At 44.1% G+C, this 22726-nt stretch overlaps 1 protein-coding gene across 1 annotated transcript in view; it reads left to right on the top strand.

The window, feature by feature from the left end:
* The window catches only part of TAX1BP1 (Tax1 binding protein 1), a 106971-nt gene that overhangs the window by 75379 nt on the left and 8866 nt on the right, over positions 1 to 22726 (top strand). The window contains exons 15-16 of the mRNA XM_024222922.2: positions 5379 to 5553; positions 5964 to 6112. Coding sequence (XP_024078690.2) covers positions 5379 to 5553; positions 5964 to 6112 — 324 coding nt within the window. The remainder of the gene's footprint in view (positions 1 to 5378; positions 5554 to 5963; positions 6113 to 22726) is intronic.

The raw sequence follows: 22726 nt of genomic DNA, 5'->3' as shown, positions 1-22726 counted from the left end.
CATGGCCTCCTCCAAACACCTTCCTCATTCTCACCACAGGACCTTCCTCCTGGTGTCTGATAACGCTTGTGCTCCTCAGTCCTCCAGCAGCACACCCTCTCACTCTCAGCTCCTTGCGCCTCTTGCTCCCAGCTCCTCACACTCCCACCACAAACTGAAGTGAGCTCCTTTTTAAAAACCCAGGTGCCCTGATTAGCCTGCCTTAATTGATTCTAGCAGCTTCTTCTTAATTGGCTCCAGGTGTCCTAATTAGCCTGCCTGAACTGGTTCTAGCAGGTTCCTGATTACTCTAGTGCAGCCCCTGCTCTGGTCACTCAGGGAAGAGAAAATTACTCATCCAGTGACCAGTATATTTGCCCTCTACCAGACTCCTGTACCCCACTGGTCTGGGTCTGTCACACTATATATATATAAAATTAATTATAACTGCCTTCACTTCCTCTCTAAACCAGATTGTTTTTTTTTTTTTTTTCACCAGCACAGTGTTCTTCCTCAGTTGTGGGATTATAGCTTTTTGGGGATGTAGTAGGGTGTTCTTAAACGACTCCCAATTATCATTCAGGTTTTTCTGATTAAATTCTTCTTCTGAGCTGTGGTTTTTAGCTAACAGTTGTTTTTAGCTTTGTGAAAGTGGCCCTATTAAAGCACCAAGTATATACACTAGTCTGGAATTTATTCTGTTTTCAAATTATAAATGTGATCAAGTCATGATAACTTGTACCTAAGCTTCCATTAATTTTTAGTAGGGCTGTCAATCACATGTGTTTAGTGCAAAACAAATGAACGCTTTTTTTTTTAAATGAGCATTAATTGCACACCTCTGGAGATGGGACTCAGCGGCCAGGTAGGGAGGGAGGCAGGCACGCACTTGCTGCGGTAGCAAGCAGGAGGCATCCAGGGACAAGAGACTCTGTATTATCCAGACCAGAGGTGCACATTACTGAAATGCCTCCTGACTCCTCGGAGCCAGTCTTGTGCTCACTCCTTCAGGTTTAATCTATTTATTTGTTTTACATGAGGGAAGGGGGAAGGGCAATTGCCAGTAGGTGTGAGGACGTGAAGCAGGGAAAGGGCGCTTTGGAGCCTTTGCCACAGGAATCCCCCCCCTCCCCCCCCGGGTGACTCTAGCGGTCTCCCCTCCTCGCCCCTGCACTAATCGCTCGTGATCCTGTCCAGTAGTCTGTAAATAAGAAGCGGGCAGCATTATCTCCCGTAAGTGTAGTGATTGACTGAACAAGAAGTAAGACTGAGTGGACTTGTAGGCTCTAAAGAAGTGGTGAGCAGCCCATGGGCTGCACGCGGCCTGTCAGTGTAATCCACTGGCAGGCCGCGAGACAGTTGGTTTACACTGGAATGGCCACCCGCAGTTTGCCGTTCCCAGCCAATGGGAGCTGTGGGAAGCGGCGGCCAGCACATCCGTGCGGCCCGTGCCGCTTCCCACAGCTACCATTGGCCGGGAAGGGTGAACCACGGCCACTGAGAGCTGCAGGCGGCCGTGCCTGCAGACAGTCAATGTAAACAAACTGTCTTGTGGCCCGCCAGTGGATTACCCTGACGGGCTGCATGCGGGCCGCAGGTTGCCCACCACTGCGCTAAAGTTTTACATTGTTTTATTTTTGAGTACAGTTACATTAAAAAGAAAAAAAATCTATATTTGTAAGTTGAACTTTGATAGAGAGTGCACTATCATATTTGCCTGAGGTGAATTGAAAAATACTATTTACCTTTTTTTGCAGTGCAAATATTTGTACTCAAAAATAATAATATAAAGTGAGCACTGTACATTTTGTATTCTGTATTGGAATTGAAATCAATATATTTGAAAATGTAAAAAACATCCAAAATAAATGATATTCTATTATTTAAATATATGGTATTTTATTATTGGTTAACAGTGCGATTAAAACTGTGATTAATCACAACTATTTTTTAATCTTGTGATTAATCGCAATTAATTTTTGTAATCGTTTGACAGCCCTAATTTTTAGTTCTGTGATCAGTTCCTCTTTATCTGTTAGAACAAATTACAACACTTTTTGAGTTAGGAAATTGTCATCTATAATGTTTAGAAATTCCAAGGATTTTTTTAGTACTGGCAGCATGATACTTCCAGCATATGTCATTCAAATTGAAGTCCTCCCATGACCACAGTTTTTTTCTTATACATAGATGCATAAAGAGGTGGTCATCCTGTTCCCTACTGTGATTTGGTGGGCTGTAGCAGACACCAACTACTACCCCGTCTTGTGCTTTAACTGTTAGGACATTGAGCCAAAGCATGTAAGATGATTTTAGTCCTAGTTATCAATGACTTGGAAACAGGTAATGCCTCTTGACATAGAATGCCACTCCCTCTCCCCTTTTGCCCACTTGATCCTTCCTAAAATCAATGGTTATTACCTTTTTAACGTTCCATCATGCGAATCATCCCACTAGGTTTCAGTAATACCAACTAGATCAAATTTCTGTTCATAAATGAACATTTCCAGTTCCTCATGTTTGTTACCCAGGTTCCTAGTATTGGTGTTTAGGCAATTCAAGAATTTCTTCTCTTCATATCCTTTGATTTCTTGGTTTTGTTCTCAACATCTCAGTTTTGAGCTGAGAGTGCATATCTTTCCTCTTTTTACTGTCTCCCCTTTTGTTATTAGTTTAACTCCCTCCTGACTACTCTAGCCAACCTTGGTTAATTTGTTTTAAAGAGATACAGTGGGGAACAGTATATAAAGAAGACCACTCATAAAACATGTAAAGGTAAATTTTAAAATGCAGTAAAAATGAATTAACTGATTTTTAAGTAATAAAAAATAATTTAATGGTGAGATTTCTATAAATAACTTCCATATTTATCAAAAAATAAGAACCCCAAACCAAAACAAAAAATAGTGAAACATCAAAACGTCTGACTTGATATTTGGAAATACTATGTTTAGAAATAATTTTTTTGTGCTATAATAGAATTCCAGAACATTTAATCATATGCTGCATTTAATCTAGTGAAATTTGTAAGGCAGAATCTTTTTATATACTGGCTGTTTGTTTAGCATTAACTATCATCCATATAGTTAGAACAGAATTTTTTCTTTTTTCCTTAGAAATTGGGATAAGTGGGTGTGTCAAATTCTAATCTGACATCTAAGAAGAACAGTGCATATTCATATATAGTTTGATAAATTGTTATTTCCACTGTTGTTTCGTAAGGATTGTTTCTGTTATAACCAGACACAGGCATTCACTACCATTGTTGATTATTCACACAAGCAGCCAGTAAGAGAACAGATTGACAGATGTTACAGTGTGACTTTGATAAACTACAACTCTGAAGAGATCATTATCTAAAAGGACATTTGTATACCTTCTAATGCCATTCCAGATTTTTAAATAAGTGTTTGAAAAGGAACTGCCACTCTTTCAAAAGCTGGCTTTCTCATCGAGTTCAGTATGTGTGTGATTAAAACTAAAGAAATCCATGCTGAAATATTAAAGATGATGTTCTAATGCTGAAAGTATCTTCAGTGTTTTGTAGGGTGATTATTAATAGGTGTTCTTATTTGACTTCCCAATACAATGTCTTAATCACAGTATGATTTTTGCAAGGCATTGCTAATGGAGAGAGTAACGTTAGTTAAAAATATGTAAGTACATTCATTCCATGCTACATGAACGAACCAAGATGGAAGAGAGGATATACATGAGCGGCATTCAGCACAGCGGTTTTATTTAATAAATAGTGACTTCAAGTAATTTCAGTATAGAGTAAACTAGTTGGAAAATGAGAATATTTAACTTATTTTTTTCTCAAAAGAAACCCAAAAATGCTGTTGATGCTGTTTTTCATACAAAGGAATAGCCAAATACATTGATGGTTTTCTTTTTTTAAATATGTCTGTACCATATTTCTCTAATTCATAGAAAAGCTAAGTGAGCATCACGATTTTGATAGAACTATTTATCTGGAGGGAATCATTTTTAGCTGGAGGGAATCATTTTAAACAACACACATAAGGAGGAGTGCAACTGTAAAAATATTGTATGAAGCTTATAAAAGCTTGTAATGTAAATATCTATAAATTTGCTAGAACAATTCCAAGGAAGAATCAAAGTGCTCTGCTAGACTGAAACCATGATTTAAAAGGTTAAGCATAGTACAGTAAACAGCTTTTCAATTTATACTCCATTATCAGTGTTTGTTTATAAATGTCACTAAACATAGCATGCTAAAAATGTTCATTTGTAGTCTCTTCAAACCTATAAAATTACTTAGTTTCTGTTTTATTTACATAGTTATATAGCCTTTGATTTTTTTTAATCAGTCTCTACCCTAGCAGTCCAGCTTATGGCTAAGACTATTTTATAGCACCTTTTACAAGCACTTTGATGTACATTCTATTTTAATCTTAGGTGATGCTGAATTAAAGTATTAAATGCCATCATGTTTTTAGCAAAAATGTTTCCATATTGTAGAAAAAAAGATAAGCATATGGGACATTTCCACTTTCAGAAAGTGTCTCGGACTTTTAGAAAGTAGATCCTGCTTTGAACTTCTTTTGATTGCTCCTTGGGGTTGATAAACAAACAGCCTACAAATTGTAGGACAGAAAAAGTTAGGACAGCTTCTGACTTTTTCTCCAGTGGCGTTGTTTTGTTTCTTCTCGAGTTTGAAATGGGTGGAATAAAGGCCCATCCATCTTAAAATTCTCCTCTTACTGAAAGCAAGAAACTTAACCCAGTGGGCCAGAACCTCTGCTGGTATAAATTGGGATAGCTCCAATTAAGTCAACAGAGCTACCTCGATGTATACCAGTAGATGATCCAGCCCAATATATCTAGTAAGTTTTTATGCATCTATTAAAAGAGAAATATTTTTAGAGTATTGCATCAAGCCTGTACCTGATTTCTGCATAATCGGTGTGTTCCTAAATTATAGTGTTTTTTAGATAAAACAGGAATTTTATTTGTGAATTGTTCACAATATGCACATCATCTCAGTTGTAAGGAGAGATCAGGTGAAAGTAGCAGAGCCTCGACGTATTTTGCAACAGATTTTTTTTTATTTGCTTTGCAAAAGTAGATATTTGTATGAACAATATTGGTGATTTGGCTTTTTTATTGAGTTTGCATCTATTGATGATAGAACTTCGAAATAAAATTTCTTACAAATAAGTTATCAATATATTTAATAATGTAACAAAAACCTGGAGTTACTTAGTCAGCTCAGTCAAGTCATGAAAGGTGGATCTGAAAATTGGCAGATAAATATTGGAATTTTTTTTTAAAAATTGAAGCTTTTAATTAAACTACGTATTTAATCATAATTTAAAACATTTGATAATTTGACTAAAAATGTAATTAACACATGGAAACTTTTTGTTAATTAGGAACTTGGCAGGAGTCCAGAAAATCAAGCTGAAAGGATAACTAAGGGACAGATTTCTCAGCAAGATTTACATTTTCTCAGTCCATCCTCAGAGGAGGGTGGACTGGTTCCTGCAGTGCCAAGTAGACTACCAGTACTGCAGTTTGGAAACCCTTACGCAATCCAGGAAACAAGAGGTTTGTAAAGTTTTATTTTCCTCCGCTTTCTTTTGTCTCGCAATTTAAAAATAATGGTGCCATTTTATTTATGTAGTGGTAGGACTGGACTGTTGATATCCTGGCATATAATATGTTTGTCGTAAATGGTTGGATTCATTAATAAGTCTGTCGACTCTGGTCACTAAAAGGAAAACTTTCAAGAGGACACAAGAACAATGGTGTACTCACACCAAGTTTGTTCTAGTTGTGCATTCCATTTACCAGATTTTGGGCTTTCGTTGAGAATTCCTAGTTTTATGAAATCTAAACTGAAAACATTTGAAATTTTGATTTCATTATTATTTTGATATGACAAAAAGTGTACTAATTGTATTGAACAGAACTTTTTATACAAAATAAGAGGCCTGTTCTTCTAATTTTTATTTCAGATGGAGCAGATGGTGCTTTTTATCCTGAGGAGCTCCAAAGACTGCCTGTAAGGACTTCCTCTTGGGAACTGGAAGACAACGTAGTCTGCAGTCAGCCTGCTCGCAACCTTAGTCGGCCTGATGGTCTGGAAGACCCTGAGGATAGCAATGTAAGTTAGCTTACTTTTTTTTTTTTCTCTTCATTTATTATATCAGCATCCAGGAGCTAACAATTGCGTGGCTATAATGAGCATTTAAAAATTCTGATGCGCTTAAGCATATCAGAACTGAAATTTTATTGAAAAATACCTGATGAGTACTATTTAAGGTGAAAAATGTGCACACAAAATGATGAAAATTCAAGTAATAGAAATCTCTTTTGAATTCTAATACCAGTTTATTTTGGTTTTGGAGTCATAGCCTCTGATTGCTTTAATATTTAAAAAGAAAAAAGTTAACTTATTTCAAGTCATATTGCTATTTCAATATATAACCATATTCCTGATCCTTAACATTACATACACAGCCTTGCTTGTAGAACACAGATTTTTTTAATTCTCTCACCAGTATATGAAAACTTAATTGACACCGAAGACAAGACAAAAAAGCTGGAGGATTGTGTTACCAGTGTTTCTGAATTAAATGTTTGGCATATAGTTTAATGCAAAGTGTAAATTTATGAAGACAGATTTGCAAGAGAAACAGAATGAAAATATTAAACATTGAAACAATTTCCATTTTGGCCTTTTACAACCACCAAAAGTTTGAAGTGGCAGAGACTCTTGTCTGTCATCTAAAACAGGGTAAAGTAAAAATGGTATTGTTTGCTAATATATTTTCCAGGGCTTCATAGTGTGACGCTTTGTCTGCAGAGGTCGGGGGGTGCGGGAGGACGGAATCACATCCCTCCCCCGCGCCACCGGTTTCTTCCAGGGTAGGAGTCGGGCTGAGCATAGCTGAGGTGGATGTGTCTGGGAAAGGCACCAGCACCTAGCGCCCCTGCTGAGTCCCACTAGGAGGTGCCTGGAGCAGGGAAGAGAGACGGGGATGGCAGCACAGCTCCCCCAGAGGGGGTGTGGGGAAGACCTCTGAGTTCTGTCCCTTCCTTTCCTGCAACTGTGGGGAGTGAGGGAAAGGTGGTGCCAGCTAGGAAGGGTGTGGCGGGCGCAGGGGTAGTGGGAAAAGGGCCAGAGGTGACACATGGGGCAGTCATGTGTCCCTCCCCTTTAAATTGTGCCGCCGCCCCCCCCATCAAGAGTTATGGGTCATCGCTGTTTCTCGGGGTGCCCTGGACTGAAAGCCACCTTGTTACCCTCCTGCCTTCAGTGAGAGGAAGATTTGCTTGTGTTTAACTGAGTATTGGCTTGCCAACACCACCCAAACAATCTCCTCAGGGCTCTGCTACCCCTTACTTTGTCTTGTAAGTTAACAGTAGGTGAGCCCCATCCTGAGTGCTTCTGAAAGTAGGGTCACCATACGTCCGGGTTTTCCTGGACATAGCCTCTTTTTTGAGCTTCCTTTCTCTGTACGGACGGATTTTTCAATAAGAGGAAATTTCTGCAGGTTTGCCGAGCAGACAAGCTGCAGCTGATTGGTCCCTCCCCTGCGTCCGCAGCTGGTTGGTCTATTCCCCTGCAAGCCATAGCTGCCAGATCCTGCCCACCCAGGCCCCAATTCCCAGCCCTGAGAAGAGTGTCCCACAAAGAGGTGCTGAATGACAGCTGTTGCTGCATCCTGGGCTTTTGCCAGCCACCCATGCCAGGGAGTGACACTGCACCCCTTCTAGCACCCCCAGCTCTACGCCCTTCCCCTTCCCCCCCCCCCCCCCCCCCCCCGCAGTGTTCTGGTTTTGGGAATCTGAAATATGGTAACCCTACGGAAAGTGCCCTTCTATATTATCATATGCTTATTATCAAAGGCTAAAATTTAAGAGATCGTAAATAAGGATAATGGAAACAAAAATTGTTGCATATAAAACAAAAACATAGAACGCAAACCTGGGTTTGTGTTTATCAACAGTTACTTTTTCTATGTAGTTAAGTAGATTTTCCCCCAAGGATTCAGTCTTTTGTAGAGCTAGCTGGTTTTCACTCACCCAGGATCCAAGAGTTCATGAATACCTACCTTCCGCTCTTCATTTCCTTAGTGAATGGATAACCGTCTTTTTGCTTCTCCTGGTGTGCTGGCTCCAAGTTGCCTTCACATCCTCCTGTTGACTATATGCAAAACAGTGCTTCCATTGTGTTGGCTTACAATGCTTTAATCTACATATGAACCAAGGCAGATAGGTGAATCTACATCCCTCTGTCTAGTGTAACTGTTTGTTCACCTTGCCTGGGACACAGATTTTAAAAGATCTTTTCAGTACATACACAACCTTTTAAAGAACAGGAGTACTAGTGGCACCTTAGAGACTAACAAATTTATGTGAGCATAAGCTTTCGTGAGCTTATGTTCAAATACATTTGTTAGTCTCTAAGGTGCCACAAGTACTCCTGTTCTTTTTGCGGCTACAGACTAACACGGCTGCTACTCTGAAACCTTTTAAATATTCATCCATCCATCTCGCAACTATTACGAGACTCAGTATGACATAAACTTTTATTAGATACCTCACTTGACCCTCGTTGGATAAATACTACGAAAGCAATGTGTTGGATCTGTTGAGTTTGTCAGGCCTGTCAGGAGCTACTGTTACTGTTGGCATTGAGGAGTTTTTAGGGTCAAACATATCTTTTAAGGGATGTTAGGAATCTTTATTTTTTTGTTTTATTTGGTTAGCTCAAATACTCTCGTATAAAAAAGAAAAATGGGGGTTAGTGAACTGGTTTATGAAGAAAACTGTACTTAAACTATATATTAAAACTATATGTATGTTTTAATTTGAACAGGTTTTTTTACTGTGTTTCAGTTTTTAGATGCTGTTGCTACTTTAAGAAATATTTCAGAAATAGTTTTCTACAAAGTATTGTGCTCTTTGCAAGTACGGTGGTATCATGACCTGTTTCTCATTTAGTCTAGTTTGCCACATTTAATTGCTATTAACCTTTGCAGAAACTGATCAGTGTTCAGACAGGCATGATTTTAGCCTTGGTGCTCAGCACCTATAATGGAGAAAAATGTATTTCTTCCTCCTGCCTTTTGAACCCTATGTCCATTATTGTGAATAATTAGGGAAACTGTCAGAACTATTGCAGCCTAGTTAAGGTCTAGAATATCAGCTTTGTGCTGTTGCCCACCTTTTCTTCACATTTTGCATATTTAATCTGATCATTCTTGGCATAGACATTACTTATGACAAGCCCTTCTCTTCTTGAGTCATCTGCTGCAGTTTAATTAGCAGAGTGTTCTTCCTGATCTATGTGTTTTGCCCTTTCGCAAACCCCAGAGAAACAGTGCTAGAGTCTTGTGCTCATTTGCTGACACAGCTTAGATTTTGTAATGAGATGGAAGGAACCTAATATGCTCAAATAGGAAACAACTTCAGGTAAATGTGTCAAGAAGATACTTCTTTTCTCACATCAAATAGCAATTTATATTTTAATATACTATAAGAATTGATATTCTTCCTGTCAAATGAAAATAGACTGAGAATTGTAAAACATAATTAGTTTCCAAATAAAAGCGAGAGGGGGATATATGTAAATAAGTCAAAATTCTTCTTCGAGTGCTTGCTCATGTCCATTCTATTATAGGTTCCATTGTAGGTGTGTGTGCTCGACACATGCACCGGTGTCGGAAGTTTTTCCCTCAGTATATCCGTAGGGGACTGGCTCTGGCGCCCTCTGGAGTGGCGTGTGTATGCACTGGTATAAGGGGCACCGCTGGCTCCCCCTCCATCAGTTCCTTCTTACTGCCTGTGACGGTGCTGGAACGTCTCCTTGCCTCGGCAAGCGTTCCTATCTCAACTGTGCCTAGTAGCGAATTCGTTGTATATAGTTGTTAAAGTTGTATAGTTAATAGCTCCCTTAGTGTAAAGTTAGAATTAGTTGGTTAGTCCCATACGGGACTTAGCCTAGGAATGGGGTATGCCCTGGTCCCTGGGCTTCAAGCCTTGTGACTGCTGCAAAAAATCTATGCCACTCAGTGATCCTCATAGAAGCTGCCTGAAGTGTTTAGGGGAAACCCGCATGAGTGACAAGTGTCGCATTTGCAAGAGCTTCAGGCCGCAGACAAAAAAGGAGCAGGACATTCGTCTTCGAGCGCTCCTTATGGAGTCGGCCCTCGCACCAGCCTCGGAGCTGATGAGATCGGTTTCTGCTCCAAGCACCGTGGCCTCAGTGCGGAGCATGCTGCCGACACCAACTGCTGACCGGCGCCGATCCTCATCCCCGGTACTGGCTAAAAATGCAAAGAAGGGCCAAGAGAGGGTGTTCTCATACATCCCGTAAAGGGAGGGAGAGAGCCGGAGGAGAGCAAAGGAGGACAGTTGCCAGGCTCCAGCTCCCATTGAGCTGTTGAGCCCACTTCCAGACCTGCTCGTCGCTCTGGGAAGCAGCAGAGGCACACTGCACCTAGTGGTGCTGTCCACGCCTGCCAGTAAAGTGCCCCGTTCGAGAGGTAAACCTGCCCTGGTCTCCATTAGTGCGGCACCACTCACCGCTGCAGGGGGCACCCTGCCAGCGCTCGCCTGAACAGCGCCACCAGCCCCTGGATGGGGGTTGGCTTACTTGCCAGAGTTCCCGGTGTCAGTCCCTGGACTCTAGGCAGTGTTCCTCGGTCATTGGAGTCCCATCACCAGTCTCTGGATTGCCAGTACGGATCACCACGAGCATGTCAACGGTCTCCGAGACATCAATCCTCTCACTCTCAGTCCTGGTCTACGGAGTGGCAAAGTGTGAGGCATTGATCACCAGGGTATTGTTGCTGATCCGCCAGTCACCGGAGTCGTGGCATTGAGACCCATCGTCCCAGTGGAGGTCTGCAGAGAGAGCCGACAGGAATAGAGTAGACAGGTGGCCTCAGTACCGTTCTGGTTCCCCAGACAAGTCTCTCCCTCCTTGGGCTCGGACAGTGAGGAGGAAGTATATAGAGCCCAAGGAGGAAGACCTGCCTGCAAGCCAAGGTCACCCACAGGGGACATTGGCATTCCCCTCTGGGCCACCAGTGGCCGCCTGGCCCCAAGGCCAGTGGCTGGCCCCCTGGCAACTATGGAACCCCTGGGGATTTCCCCAACCATCGCAGGGGCATTGGTTGGTCTCAGGGGCACCCAAAAGACAGTTGGCGACAGTCTCCTGCCCACCACCTGACTTGAATGTGGAGTCAGAGCAAGCTCCCCAGGGACAGACCACCTCAGCTGAGGCTCCTTTGGCAGAAGCAGTGGAGTTGGCAGACCCACCTGTACCTGCCGCCTCCTTATCTTCGCCAGATGAGGTGATAGCGGGGGCTTCTCATGCAGTCCCCCAGGATGGTGCAAGGGCCCACCAAGAGCTTTTGAAGAGGGTGGCATCAAACTGGGGCTGGAAGCTGAGGAGCTGGCAGAGCACTCAGACTCCCTGTTCAATGTATTAAGTGCCCCTCCAGGTTGGCATTGCTAGTACACGAGGGAATGGTGAAACTAATCAAGGCCCTGTGGCAGACACCCTCCTCCCTGCCCCCCATCTCTAAGCAGTTGGAAAGAAAGTACTACATCACCGCTAAGGGTTTTGAATATCTGTATACCCATCCTGTCCCACACTCACTGGTTGTGTCAGCAGCCAATGAGCACAATAGACCAGGCCAATCGGAGTTGACGCCTAAGAAAAAGGAGGCAAAGAGGCTCGATCTTCTACGTCCAGCCTCCAGCTGAGAGTGCCCAACCATCAGGCCTTGCTTGGCTGCTGTGATTTTAGTATTTGGCAGTCCATGGCTAAGTTCATGTACTCGCTGCCAGAGGAGTCCAGGAAGGAATTCCCGGCTATCCTCAATGAGGGCAGGACTGTGACCAGGGCAGCCCTCCAAGCGGTCTCAGATGCAGCAGATTCTGTGGCCCAGATCCTGGCTTCGGCTATTTCTATGAGGCATGCATCCTGGTTGCAGTCGTCGGGCCTGTCGGTGGAGGTTCAGCAGTCCATCCAGGACCTCCAATTCCATGGCCTGGCACTGTTCTCAGAACTGACAGACAGTAAATTACATGGCCTAAAAGCCTCTAGGACTACCTTGCGCTCTCTGGGCCTTTACACGCCAGGGCCTGAGAGGAAGTGGTTTAAGCCGCAACAGTCCTGCAGGTTCGGGACCCAAACTCAACCAGAACCCTTCCAAAAGAAGGGCAAGTGCTGTAAGTGCCTGCAGACCATCAGCCGGCCCTTTCATCTCACTCGAGCTCTATCTGCAACCAACCGGGTAATAAGCAGGCATTTTGAGGGTGCGCTTGAGGGCGACCTTCCAGCCTGTGTCCTGGATCCAGCACCTCTGCTTTTTTCCAACTGTAAATAGTGCCAGGGAGGAGAAGACAATACCTGAGTTGTGTGTGCATGTATGAAATTAAATGGCTTTGATGTCTCGGAAACAGGATGGTGCAAGCCCACAAACTGGCTTGAAAACCAGCAGGACAGTGTTTGAATTTCAGCCTGTAAATGTGATAGAAGATGGTTGTCTGACCACCACATTAAAGCCTCCCCAGTCTCACCCCAGAACTACTTACCTTGAGAAACAACGTAAAGAGCTTGAAAGAATTGTTGTAGTCCTGATAGTAAATAAGGGTATGTCTACACTACGAGAGTAGTTCGATTTTACTTAAATCGAATATGTGGAATCGATATTAAAGTCGAACGTGTGTATCCACACTAAGGGCAGTAATTCGACTTTGTGAGCCCACACTAACGGGGCAAGCGTTGACATTGGAAGCGGTGCACTGTGGGCAGCTATCCCACAGTTCCCGCAGTCCCCGCTGCCCATTGAAATTCTGGGTCGAGCCCCCAATGCCTGCTGGGGAAAAAAATGTGTCGAGGGTGGTTTTGGGTAACTTTCGTCATCCAACCGTCACTCCCGCCCTCCCTCCCTGAAAGCGCCGGCGGGCAATCATTTTGCGCGCTTTTTCTGGTGAGTGACAGCGCGGACGCCACAGCACTGCGAGCATGGAGCCCGCTGCGACCATCGCTGCAGTTATGGCCGTTGTCAACACCTCACACCTTATCGTCCACCTTTTCCAGAGGCAGATGCTGAGAAATCGGGCGAGGAGGTTACGGCATCGTGGTGAGGACATGAAGTCTGAGAGTGGCACAGACCTCTCGCAAAGCACGGGACCCCGCGCCGTGAACATCATGGTGGCAATGGGTCATGTTGATGCTGTGGAATGGCGATTCTGGGTCCGGGAAACAAGCACGGACTGGTGGGACCGCATAGTGCTGCAGGTCTGGGATGAATCACAGTGGCTGCGAAATTTTCGGATGTGGAAGGGAACTTTCCTGAAACTTTGTGAGCTGCTGTCCCCTGCCCTGAAGCGCAAGGACACCCGGATGCGAGCAGCCCTGACTGTCCAGAAGCGAGTGGCCATAGCCCTCTGGAAGCTTGCAATGCCAGACAGCTACCGGTCAGTCGCGAACCACTTTGGTGTGGGCAAATCTACCGTGGGGGTTGCTGTGATGCAAGTAGCCAATGCAGTCGTTGAGCTACTGCTGTCAAAGGTAGTGACCCTTGGAAACATGCAGGTCATCATAGATGGCTTCGCCGCGATGGGATTCCCAAACTGCGGTGGGGCTATAGATGGAACTCACATCCCTATCCTGGGACCGGACCACCAGGCCAGCCAGTACATTAACCGAAAGGGCTACTTTTCAATGGTGCTGCAAGCACTGGTGGACCACAGGGGATGTTTTACAAACATCAACGTCGGATGGCCGGGCAAGGTTCATGACGCTCGTGTTTTCAGGAACTCTGGTCTGTTTAGACGGCTGCAGGAAGCTATTTACTTCCCGGACCATAAAATAACTGTTGGGGTTGTGGAGATGCCTATAGTGATCCTCGGGGACCCAGCCTACCCGCTAATGCCCTGGCTCATGAAGCCCTATACAGGCGCCCTGGACACTGAAAAAGAACTCTTCAACTACCGTCTCAGCAAGTGCAGAATGGTGGTGGAGTGTGCTTTTGGACGTCTCAAGGGGAGATGGAGAAGCTTACTGACTCGCTCTGATCTCAGCGAAACCAATATCCCCATTGTTATTGCAGCTTGCTTTGTGCTCCACAATCTCTGTGAGAGCAAGGGGGAGACCTTTATGGTGGGGTGGGAGGTTGAGGCAAATAGCCTGGCTGCTGATTACGCCCAGCCAGACAGCCGTGCGATTAGAAGAGCCCAGCGTTGTGCATCCGGGAGGCTTTGAAAGCTAGGTTCCTCAGTGAGCAGGGTAACCTGTGACTGTTAACTTTGTTTAAAGAGAAGCTGAACCTGCCCCCATTTCTTTACCCAGTTTATGTTGACTATCCTCTGCAGCTACATACCCCGTTCACCCCGTCCCCTCCCTTCCAACACACGTTTAAAAATAAAAAAAATGGAACTTTGTTAATGAACACCGTTTTCTTTATTACGGGTTTCGCGGTAAAGCGTTGAAACTGGGACGCAGACTGTGGTGGGGAGCAGGCGTAGTGATGGAAAGAACGCTTGTAAACTCGAGGAATGACAGGCTCCTGCTCCTAGAGCGGTCAGCAGTGGTGGACTGGTTGTTTCAACGGAGCCTGCCACCTCTCCTTTTCGGGACTCTGTGTGTGGGGGCTATGTGACTTTGTGGCGGGGGAGGACGCTGCTGCGTGGCTCTGTGATCCAGGATAAGGACCGCTGCATAAGATCTCTAACCGCCCTCCCCCGCCACAAACTCACATAGCCCCCGCCCACACAGAACATGACCAGACTGACCAGGGTGCCTAGTGACTGCAATGTGTGTGTGACCTGCTGCTGAACATGCCCCCCTGTCTGTACCCTGGTAAAGGTGACTGTCCTGTCCAATTACCAACCCCCTTCCCCCCCTTCAAAAACACTGTCCGCTAAAAGAACATGATGGAAACAGTAATTAACAGAAACGTATTTTTTATTAGCAACTAAACAGTTAGGGGATGAAACTGGGCCGGGGGTTTGGGTGAGGCGGGAATGAAAGAACTTATCAAATTTTGGGGAATGAGAGCCTTCTGTTACTTGAGCAGTCTGCAGGGGTGGAGTGACAGTTTTCACGGCCCCTGCCGCCCCTCCTTCTTTGGACTTTGGGTGAGGGGGGTATGGGACTTTGTGGCGGGGGAGGGCGGTTAGAGATAGACTGCAGTGGGGCTCTGTCCTCCTGCTTCCGGTCCTGCAGAACATCCACAAGGCGCCGGAGCGTGTCCGTTTGCTCCCTCATTAGTCCAAGCAGCATTTGAGTCGCCTGCTGGTCTTCCTGACGCCACCTCTCCTCCCGTTCAGTGTGTGATCGATGGATTTGCGACATGTTCTCCCTCCACTGGGTCTGCTGGGCCGCCTCGGCTCGGGAGCAGCCCATAAGTTCTGAGAACATGTCATCCCGTGTCCTTTTCTTTCTCTGCCTAATCTGCGCCAGCCTCAGGGTAGGTCGGGAGACAGTCGCAGCTGTGGGATGGGAAAAAGGGAGTGAATTCCTCACAAAGATAATTTTTTGTGAACAATGAACATAGTCTTTCTCTGTGAACAAGACCATGCACAGCACCTATCACATGCGCACTCAGGACAAGGTCGAATTTTCGGCCTTCGCATTCAGTGCCTGGGGTCTTGCACTGGAGATCAGACAAGCGGGGCAGGACAGCGGAATTCGGGTAGCAGGCTGACATGGTAAGCCGTAGACTTTAGGCTGCTTAAAACTTAAATTATAGCAGTGCCCTCCTTTCATGTTCAAAGCAATGCTCCTAGCGTTGGCCAGTTCCTGCTGCCGGCAATCCGGCAAGCATGACCTCTGCCCCTGTCCCACCCCCTCGCGGCTGTCCCCGGGAAAGATCCCTGTATGCTGCCCCTCTCCCACCTCCACCGCGTGGCTGTAAACCGCCGGTTACAGTTCTGTAAAGAAACAGGCAAGCAGTCCCAACAGTAACATTCCCCTAATTCTAAACAGGTCACCATGAGCGACATCACTCTGCTGAAGATTTCTGGGACAGAGAAAGACCGCATGCTGCGTGAAAGCCAGCAAAAACCAGGGCCGTATGCCGCCGTGCTCTGCAAGGCAATGATCCCAGAGTACTTGATGATAGCCTGGCGTGGAAAAGTTTCCTACCATGGAGGACACAATAAGGCCGCTCTCCCCAGGAACCTCATGCAAAAGCTTTCCAATTACCTCCAGGAGAGCTTCGTGGAGATGTCCCATGAGGATTTCAGCTCTATCCCCGGACATATAGATCTTCTTTTCCAGTAGCTGCACTGGCAAGGACTAAAAAGTAGAGCGCCTAGGGCAAAGTAATCATGATAAACCGGACATTGTTAGATTCTTTTGCAGTAGTTGCACTGCCAAGGACTAAAACGTGAAGCGCCTAGGGCAAACTAATCATGAAAAACCCATTGTTAACATTGTTAATATTCCTGTTCTGTTCAAAATAAATGTTTGCATGTTTTAAACACTTACCGACTGATCCTTCCCCTGATTCTGGGTCCGGGTTAACGCCTGGGGACGGTTGGTAGGGGATCTCTGTGAGGGTGATGAAGAGATCCTGGCTGTGGGGGAAATCAGCGTTGTAAGCGCTGTCGACTGCCTCGTCCTCCTCATCTCCTTCCTCATCTTCCCCGTCCGCTAACATCTCCGAGGAACCGGCCGTCGACAATATCCCATCCTCAGAGTCCACGGTCAGTGGTGGGGTAGTGGTGGTGGCCGCACCTAGAATGGAATGCAGTGCCTCGTAGAAACGGCATGTCTGGGGCTGGGATCCGGAGCGTCCGTTTGCCTCTTTGGTCTTCTGGTACCCTTGTCTCAGCTCCTTGATTTTCACACGGCACTGCGTTGCATCCCGGGTGTATCCTCTCTCTGTCATGGGTTTTGAGACCTTCTCGTAGATCTTTGCGTTCCGTCTTTTTCGAGCGCAGCTCCGAAAGCACGGACTCATCGCCCCACACAGCGATCAGATCCAAGACTTCCCGATCAGTCCATGCTGGGGCCCTCTTTCTATTCTGGGATTGCATGGTCACCTCTGCTGGAGAGCTCTGCATCGTTGCCAGTGCTGATGAGCTCGCCACGATGTCCAAACAGGAAATGAGATTCAAACTGGCCAGACAGGAAAAGGAATTCAAATTTTCCCGGGGCTTTTCCTGTGTGGCTGGTCAGAGCATCCGAGCTCGGACTGCTGTCCAGAGCGTCAACAGAGTGGTGCACTGTGGGATAGCTCCCGGAGCTATTAGCGTCGATTTCCATCCACACCTACCCTAATTCGACATGGCCATGTCAAATTTAGCGCTACTCCCCTCGTTGGGGAGGAGTACAGAAATCAAATTTAAGAGACCTCTATGTCAAACTAAATAGCTTCGTTGTGTGGACGGGTGCAGTGTTAATTCGATTTAACGCTGCTAAATTCGACATAACCTCCTAGTGTAGACCAGGCCTAAGAGTGCTCATTCTGACAGTATTCTAGATAAAGTAGACTTGTAGCCAAGAATGGGTGGGGAAAAAATCATGGTCAAGGTTGACTTAGGGGCAAAGTTATCGTCTGAGTTAGAGACTGATAGAAGAAGTTGCATAGGCAGTCAAAGCAACTGACAATATCCTTTCCCCTCCTCCCTGAATTTCTGTGTGATACTAGCCACTTAAACCACACTTTACACAGGTGGTTACTAATTATGTTTCTCATTTTCTGGGTGTCCAGCTTGATACCATGGGATCTGATTTGCAGAACTGCTGAGTTCTCACAGCTGCAACTGAAGTCAATGGAGCTTGGCTTTGAATGTATTTATAAAATCCTATATAATGCTGAATTAGGATCTAATTTTTTCAGAGTAGGTGTATCAAATTGGGCACCCAAAATTAGAGGAAACTTTTGACCCGAATCTCTCTGTCCCTCAGTTCCCCTCTGTAAAATGGAGATTACATCCTCTCACCTCAGAGGGGTGTTCTGAAGATAAATAAAATGTTTGTGAAGCACTTGAATGCTATAGTGAAGAGTGCCCTAGAAAGGCCCAGGAGTGGCGTTTGAATAATATGCAGTAAAGTCATGAGACCACACACTGAACAATGAGGATAAAACAAAATATTTAATAGCTGCTAAGTGAGCACCATCCATCCTGTCCACTGAATGAGGCAGGAGCCTTGTGGAAAAAATATGTGATCATGTAACTAAAGATTGTATCATAATGCATATGCACAAGGGGGTGAATTAAGATAGCACAGGGCACTTTTTCCTGACATTTCCTAACTCGTCTGATGCCAGCATTGTTTCATTTTCTGTTTCTTCTTGGTCAAGGTGGGGCAGTTTGAACTGGATATTGTATCCTCCAAGAGACAGATGGAGACAAGAAAACAGACAATGACACTAGTCTTAAAATGCATGTTAGGGAATGATCCTGCATTGGTATACATATGAACTAGATGTTCTAATAGGTCTTCTCCTTCCCTAATTTGTGGGAATCCTTGATAAAGAGACTAGTAAGCTCTCTAGTTCGCTTTCTAGAAAGTGGGTAAGCCTCTCCGATGGCGAATACTTTGAAATAAGAATGTCGGCAAAAGGACAAGTAAAACAATGGTTGCTTTGTTAGGAATAAAATCTAAAAATACTAATGAAGGACTCCTATCAGCAAAATTTGGTATTTACAGTGTCTTGCTTTGTTATGTGTAAAATACATAACCTCTGCACAAATAGATATTTCTGAAATATGGTAATTTAATAACCAATAGGATACTGTAATTCTTGGGTATAAAAATATATGACAGAAACATTATCTTGATTAGGTGGAGTAGTAGTACTGCACAAAATATTCCAGAGACTCTTTCAGAAATAATATTTTTCTGGTAGAGAAGAACTTGAGGTAGAATCTACATGTATATAAAGCCCATATCATAAGAATACAAATGCAATATTTTGGGTGCACTACTTGTCTCTAACTTTGCCATCTTCAAAATGCTGGAGAGATCAGAGAAGCAGTAATTCTTTTTGGGTAATTGTAGTGGATAATTTCATCTTCTTGTGCAGACATCTGATTTAATCATATGTTTTAGAGCTCAGTTTACCAAGAGCTTTAAACTTTTATTTGATAAAAATCTTATTGTGATGGAAAACATAAAATATTTGAGCTCTATTTGATTTTTTTTCATGGTGGTTTGATGAAAAATGAATTGATACAGAGAAAATAAGAGTTCAGAAATCAGCCCTTTAGACATTTTTCTGTACTGGATTTTTTTTTCTTTCTTTTTTTTGGGGGGAGCGGGGAGGACTTTTTGCAAGAAATCTAAAGCACTCTGGGACCCGTCATTTGTCCACATCATTGCTCCTCTTGTGCAGATTCCTAGAATATCAGGTATGCATGGGTAGTGTTTGGCTATAGGGCATTTTATAGTATTTTAGCCATAATGGAGAATATTTGCACCAAGACAAACCCTTTGAATTTGATGACCCATTCAGCAGGTGGTGCAAATACTGTCACTCACTTCCAGGGAGGGAAGAACAGAGAGACAACCTCCTCCCTCCTTCTCAAATATCCCTCTAGCCTAGAGGAAATTCCCCGAGCAGGGAAGAGGAGACCAGGAGTTAAAATCTTACCTCTTCTAATTGTAGTTGAAATTCCCATATAATTCACTACTCTTAAGCTAGGCTAAGTCCATGAACCCCAATATAGAAGACTGTCAGGGAAGAGCTGTTAACACTTGCCCCCATTTCCATTTTCTAATAAGTTAGCAGAGAGCTTATGTGACATCTTTGCAGGCCTGTAACTCCAGATTTATTCACAGCATCACGCTGCCTTTCAGAGTCACTAAACAAGTTTGGGCTATCCTAGCTCTAACCATCATAAATCACACTTCTCCCGCAGAGCTAGGGATCGAATTGAGGATTCCTTATTACCAATGTTCTAGTGTTAAGTAGTAAATAGTTGTAACTCCCTAGGAGTGGGAAAAAGTGTATGACAAGTTTTCCTCCAATGGCTGGTCTACAGAGCGACTAGCAGTTCCATCTGACTTTCTGTCTAACACAAAACTTAAGCAGTGACCTCTGCAATGTTACAATGGAATAACCTTTCAAATACATGGCATATGTGACAGTCAGATGTGCTGATCTGTTGGTATAATTGATATAAAAGCATATGAGGTTTTGCACTTAGAGTGCAAATTTAGCGAAGATGGGGTATACTTGGCTTTTTGGTATCTGCTGGAGATGGAAGGAGAGAGCTTTATGGAGTGTTGAAGTGTGTTATCAAAAGCATTGTAGGCAATATGGGAGTGAAAATAAATGCAGAGTGTTTCCCATTAATTTCTTCTTTCCATTCTTTTAAGGTTTTGGATGAATGGAACATGTCCTGCTTCAACCTTAACTCCCACAAAACATTGTTTTGTTTGTTAATTCATGTGTAGATTGGGTTGAACAGCACATCAGGACCAGTTTCAGAGAAACTGTTGCTTGATATCAAATGATGTTGTCTTGGCACATCTTAGTCTGGCACATACAAGAGAGTCTGCTCTTGACATAGACCTTTATAACAAATTGTTCTAGGACCTACAGTAGGTGCTAAGTTACTAAGTAACAGTGACAAGAATATAATTGTTAGACATTCTGAGAGAGGAAATCATTCCTAGAGGCATGAAGATATAAGAAGAGTGCAAGATACAAGAGGTTTTTATTAATGATGAAGTTGGTTAGTTTTATTTAGGAAATGTAGAACTGATCCCAGCTTGCAGTATGCCCAGAGTAACTGCCTAAAGACTCTTAAAGAACGTTATTAGTCTCAGTAGGTATGTGGGTAGTGAGATGAGACTTTGTGGCCACTGGAAATTGGGTCAGGCCTTTTTTCTGGAATGTGTCCAAAACGGCCTTTCCACCTCAACTAGTCAAAATACCCTCCTCTACCTGTGAATCGTCTCCTTGCTGCCACTTCCCATCTGCTTCCCCAGATCAGGAATCTGCAAGGAGCAGATCTGTTTAGCTGAGGATGAGGAAGAACTGCCTTGGAGCCCAGACTGGCTGATTGCAAAGATGCAGACTTTACTGCACAGAGGGAGGCAGGACATCTGCTGAGGGCGGAAGGGACTGTGGGAAAACACACACATTTATTTCAGTCCTTTCGTGCAAAGCACAAATGACTAGTATAGTCACAAGTTCTAAGGGTGAATAGATGTGACCCCTTAGCAGTCAGCACAGGATCAGTATTGTTTAATTTACCGTCACATGTTAATGATCTGTAAAGCTCTTCAGGGCAGGGACCACAAGGCCTTTATGAATGTGTGCCCAGTACCAAACACAATGAGGTCCCAATCCTGTTTTGGACTATGGGAGTGACTCATACTTTTTTGACCTCTTGGATTTAGCTTGCTTCCTTCCTCCCTTCTCACTTACTCCTTAGCAGGTCATACCAAACCCACTCATTTACTTGTATCATCTTCCACAGGAATAATAAAAAAAAGACAATGCACATAAAAGATAACATATAAAACAAATTAAAGAAATAGTTTATGCACCGTGGAACTTGTGACAAGATACATGGGGGATAAATAGTTCATTAAAATTAAAAAAAAGGGTGGCATTTACATTCCAGTGACAGTGAGGGTATGTCCTCCAGTGATTACTCCTGTGATCAGGTGAATTGTAGGCTTTTGGCCTACTCCTGAGTTAGGCAATTGTTGGGATCAGGATATTATATTAGATGGGGCACTTGATAATTTTTCCATGATTTCAAATTACTCTGAGGAAACAGATAACACTAGAGAACATGGTAATCCTCTTTTTAGTATGTCTTGAGTAGTAGTTGATTCTGTACAGGTCAACATTCAGGACAATTTGATTCTGTAGTAGTTTGAAATGAAAATGATTGTGGAAATGGCCTCAGAGCATGAGGCAAAATCCTCCAATACAGAACCTTCATTCTTCTTCAAGTTGTGTCCCTCTGGGTGCTCTGCTTCAGGTGTGCATGTGCCCCAGCGCCTTTAATTGGAGATTTGTTAGCAGTGATCATTCAGCCCATACGTGCACCCTACACATCCTCACGACCCAAACTGAGGATATATAGGACTGTGCGGGCGAATCGCCCTCAGATCCTTCACAGTTGCCTTCAGCCTGAGACGGACTGTCAAGCATGCCAGCTTTTATTGAGTGCCTTAATGTTGTTACATAGCATACAGTTGTAGATCATTCCTTTTGGGGTTCTTGTCTGTTCCCTTTTACTTGCGTTTTCCCATTTGTGGGGTCACTGGACTTTTATTTGTGGGATATGTTGGGATCCCCAGACTTAAATAGTGTCTTTCCCACCAGAAAGCTATTCCGGTTAGTTACAGACACACTCAGTGTCTGAAGTATTTGGGAATACTCATAGTGCCTCAAAATGTAAGATCTACACTTCATTTAAAAGCAGATCTCATAAGAACAGGGAGATAAAGTTCAGGCTTCTCATAATGGAATGAGTCTTAAAACTGGCTTCAGATCAGAGATTTGAGAACCATCTGTATGTAATGCCCCATCTACCTCATGGTCCCAGTCACTGAGAGCGTCATGGGGTAATGCTGCTGATACCAGACTACCTCTGGATTTAGGCCACTGAGAGCGTAAAGGGGTAAGACTTCTGATACCCCATCTACTTTAGGAACTCAGTCACTGAGAGCTGCTACCCGTCCATCTCAAGAACCCATTTACCAGAAGCCTCCAAGGCTGAGGCACCTGTACCTGTGCTAGCAGTACTGAGAGGCTTTCACTCTGAGTCA

The sequence above is a fragment of the Terrapene carolina genome, unplaced genomic scaffold (assembly GCF_002925995.2).
Source record: "Terrapene carolina triunguis isolate 2854851 unplaced genomic scaffold, T_m_triunguis-2.0 Scaffold84, whole genome shotgun sequence".
NCBI classification, from domain to species: domain Eukaryota; kingdom Metazoa; phylum Chordata; order Testudines; family Emydidae; genus Terrapene; species Terrapene triunguis.
This window is presented reverse-complemented; position numbering and strand designations above follow the sequence as displayed.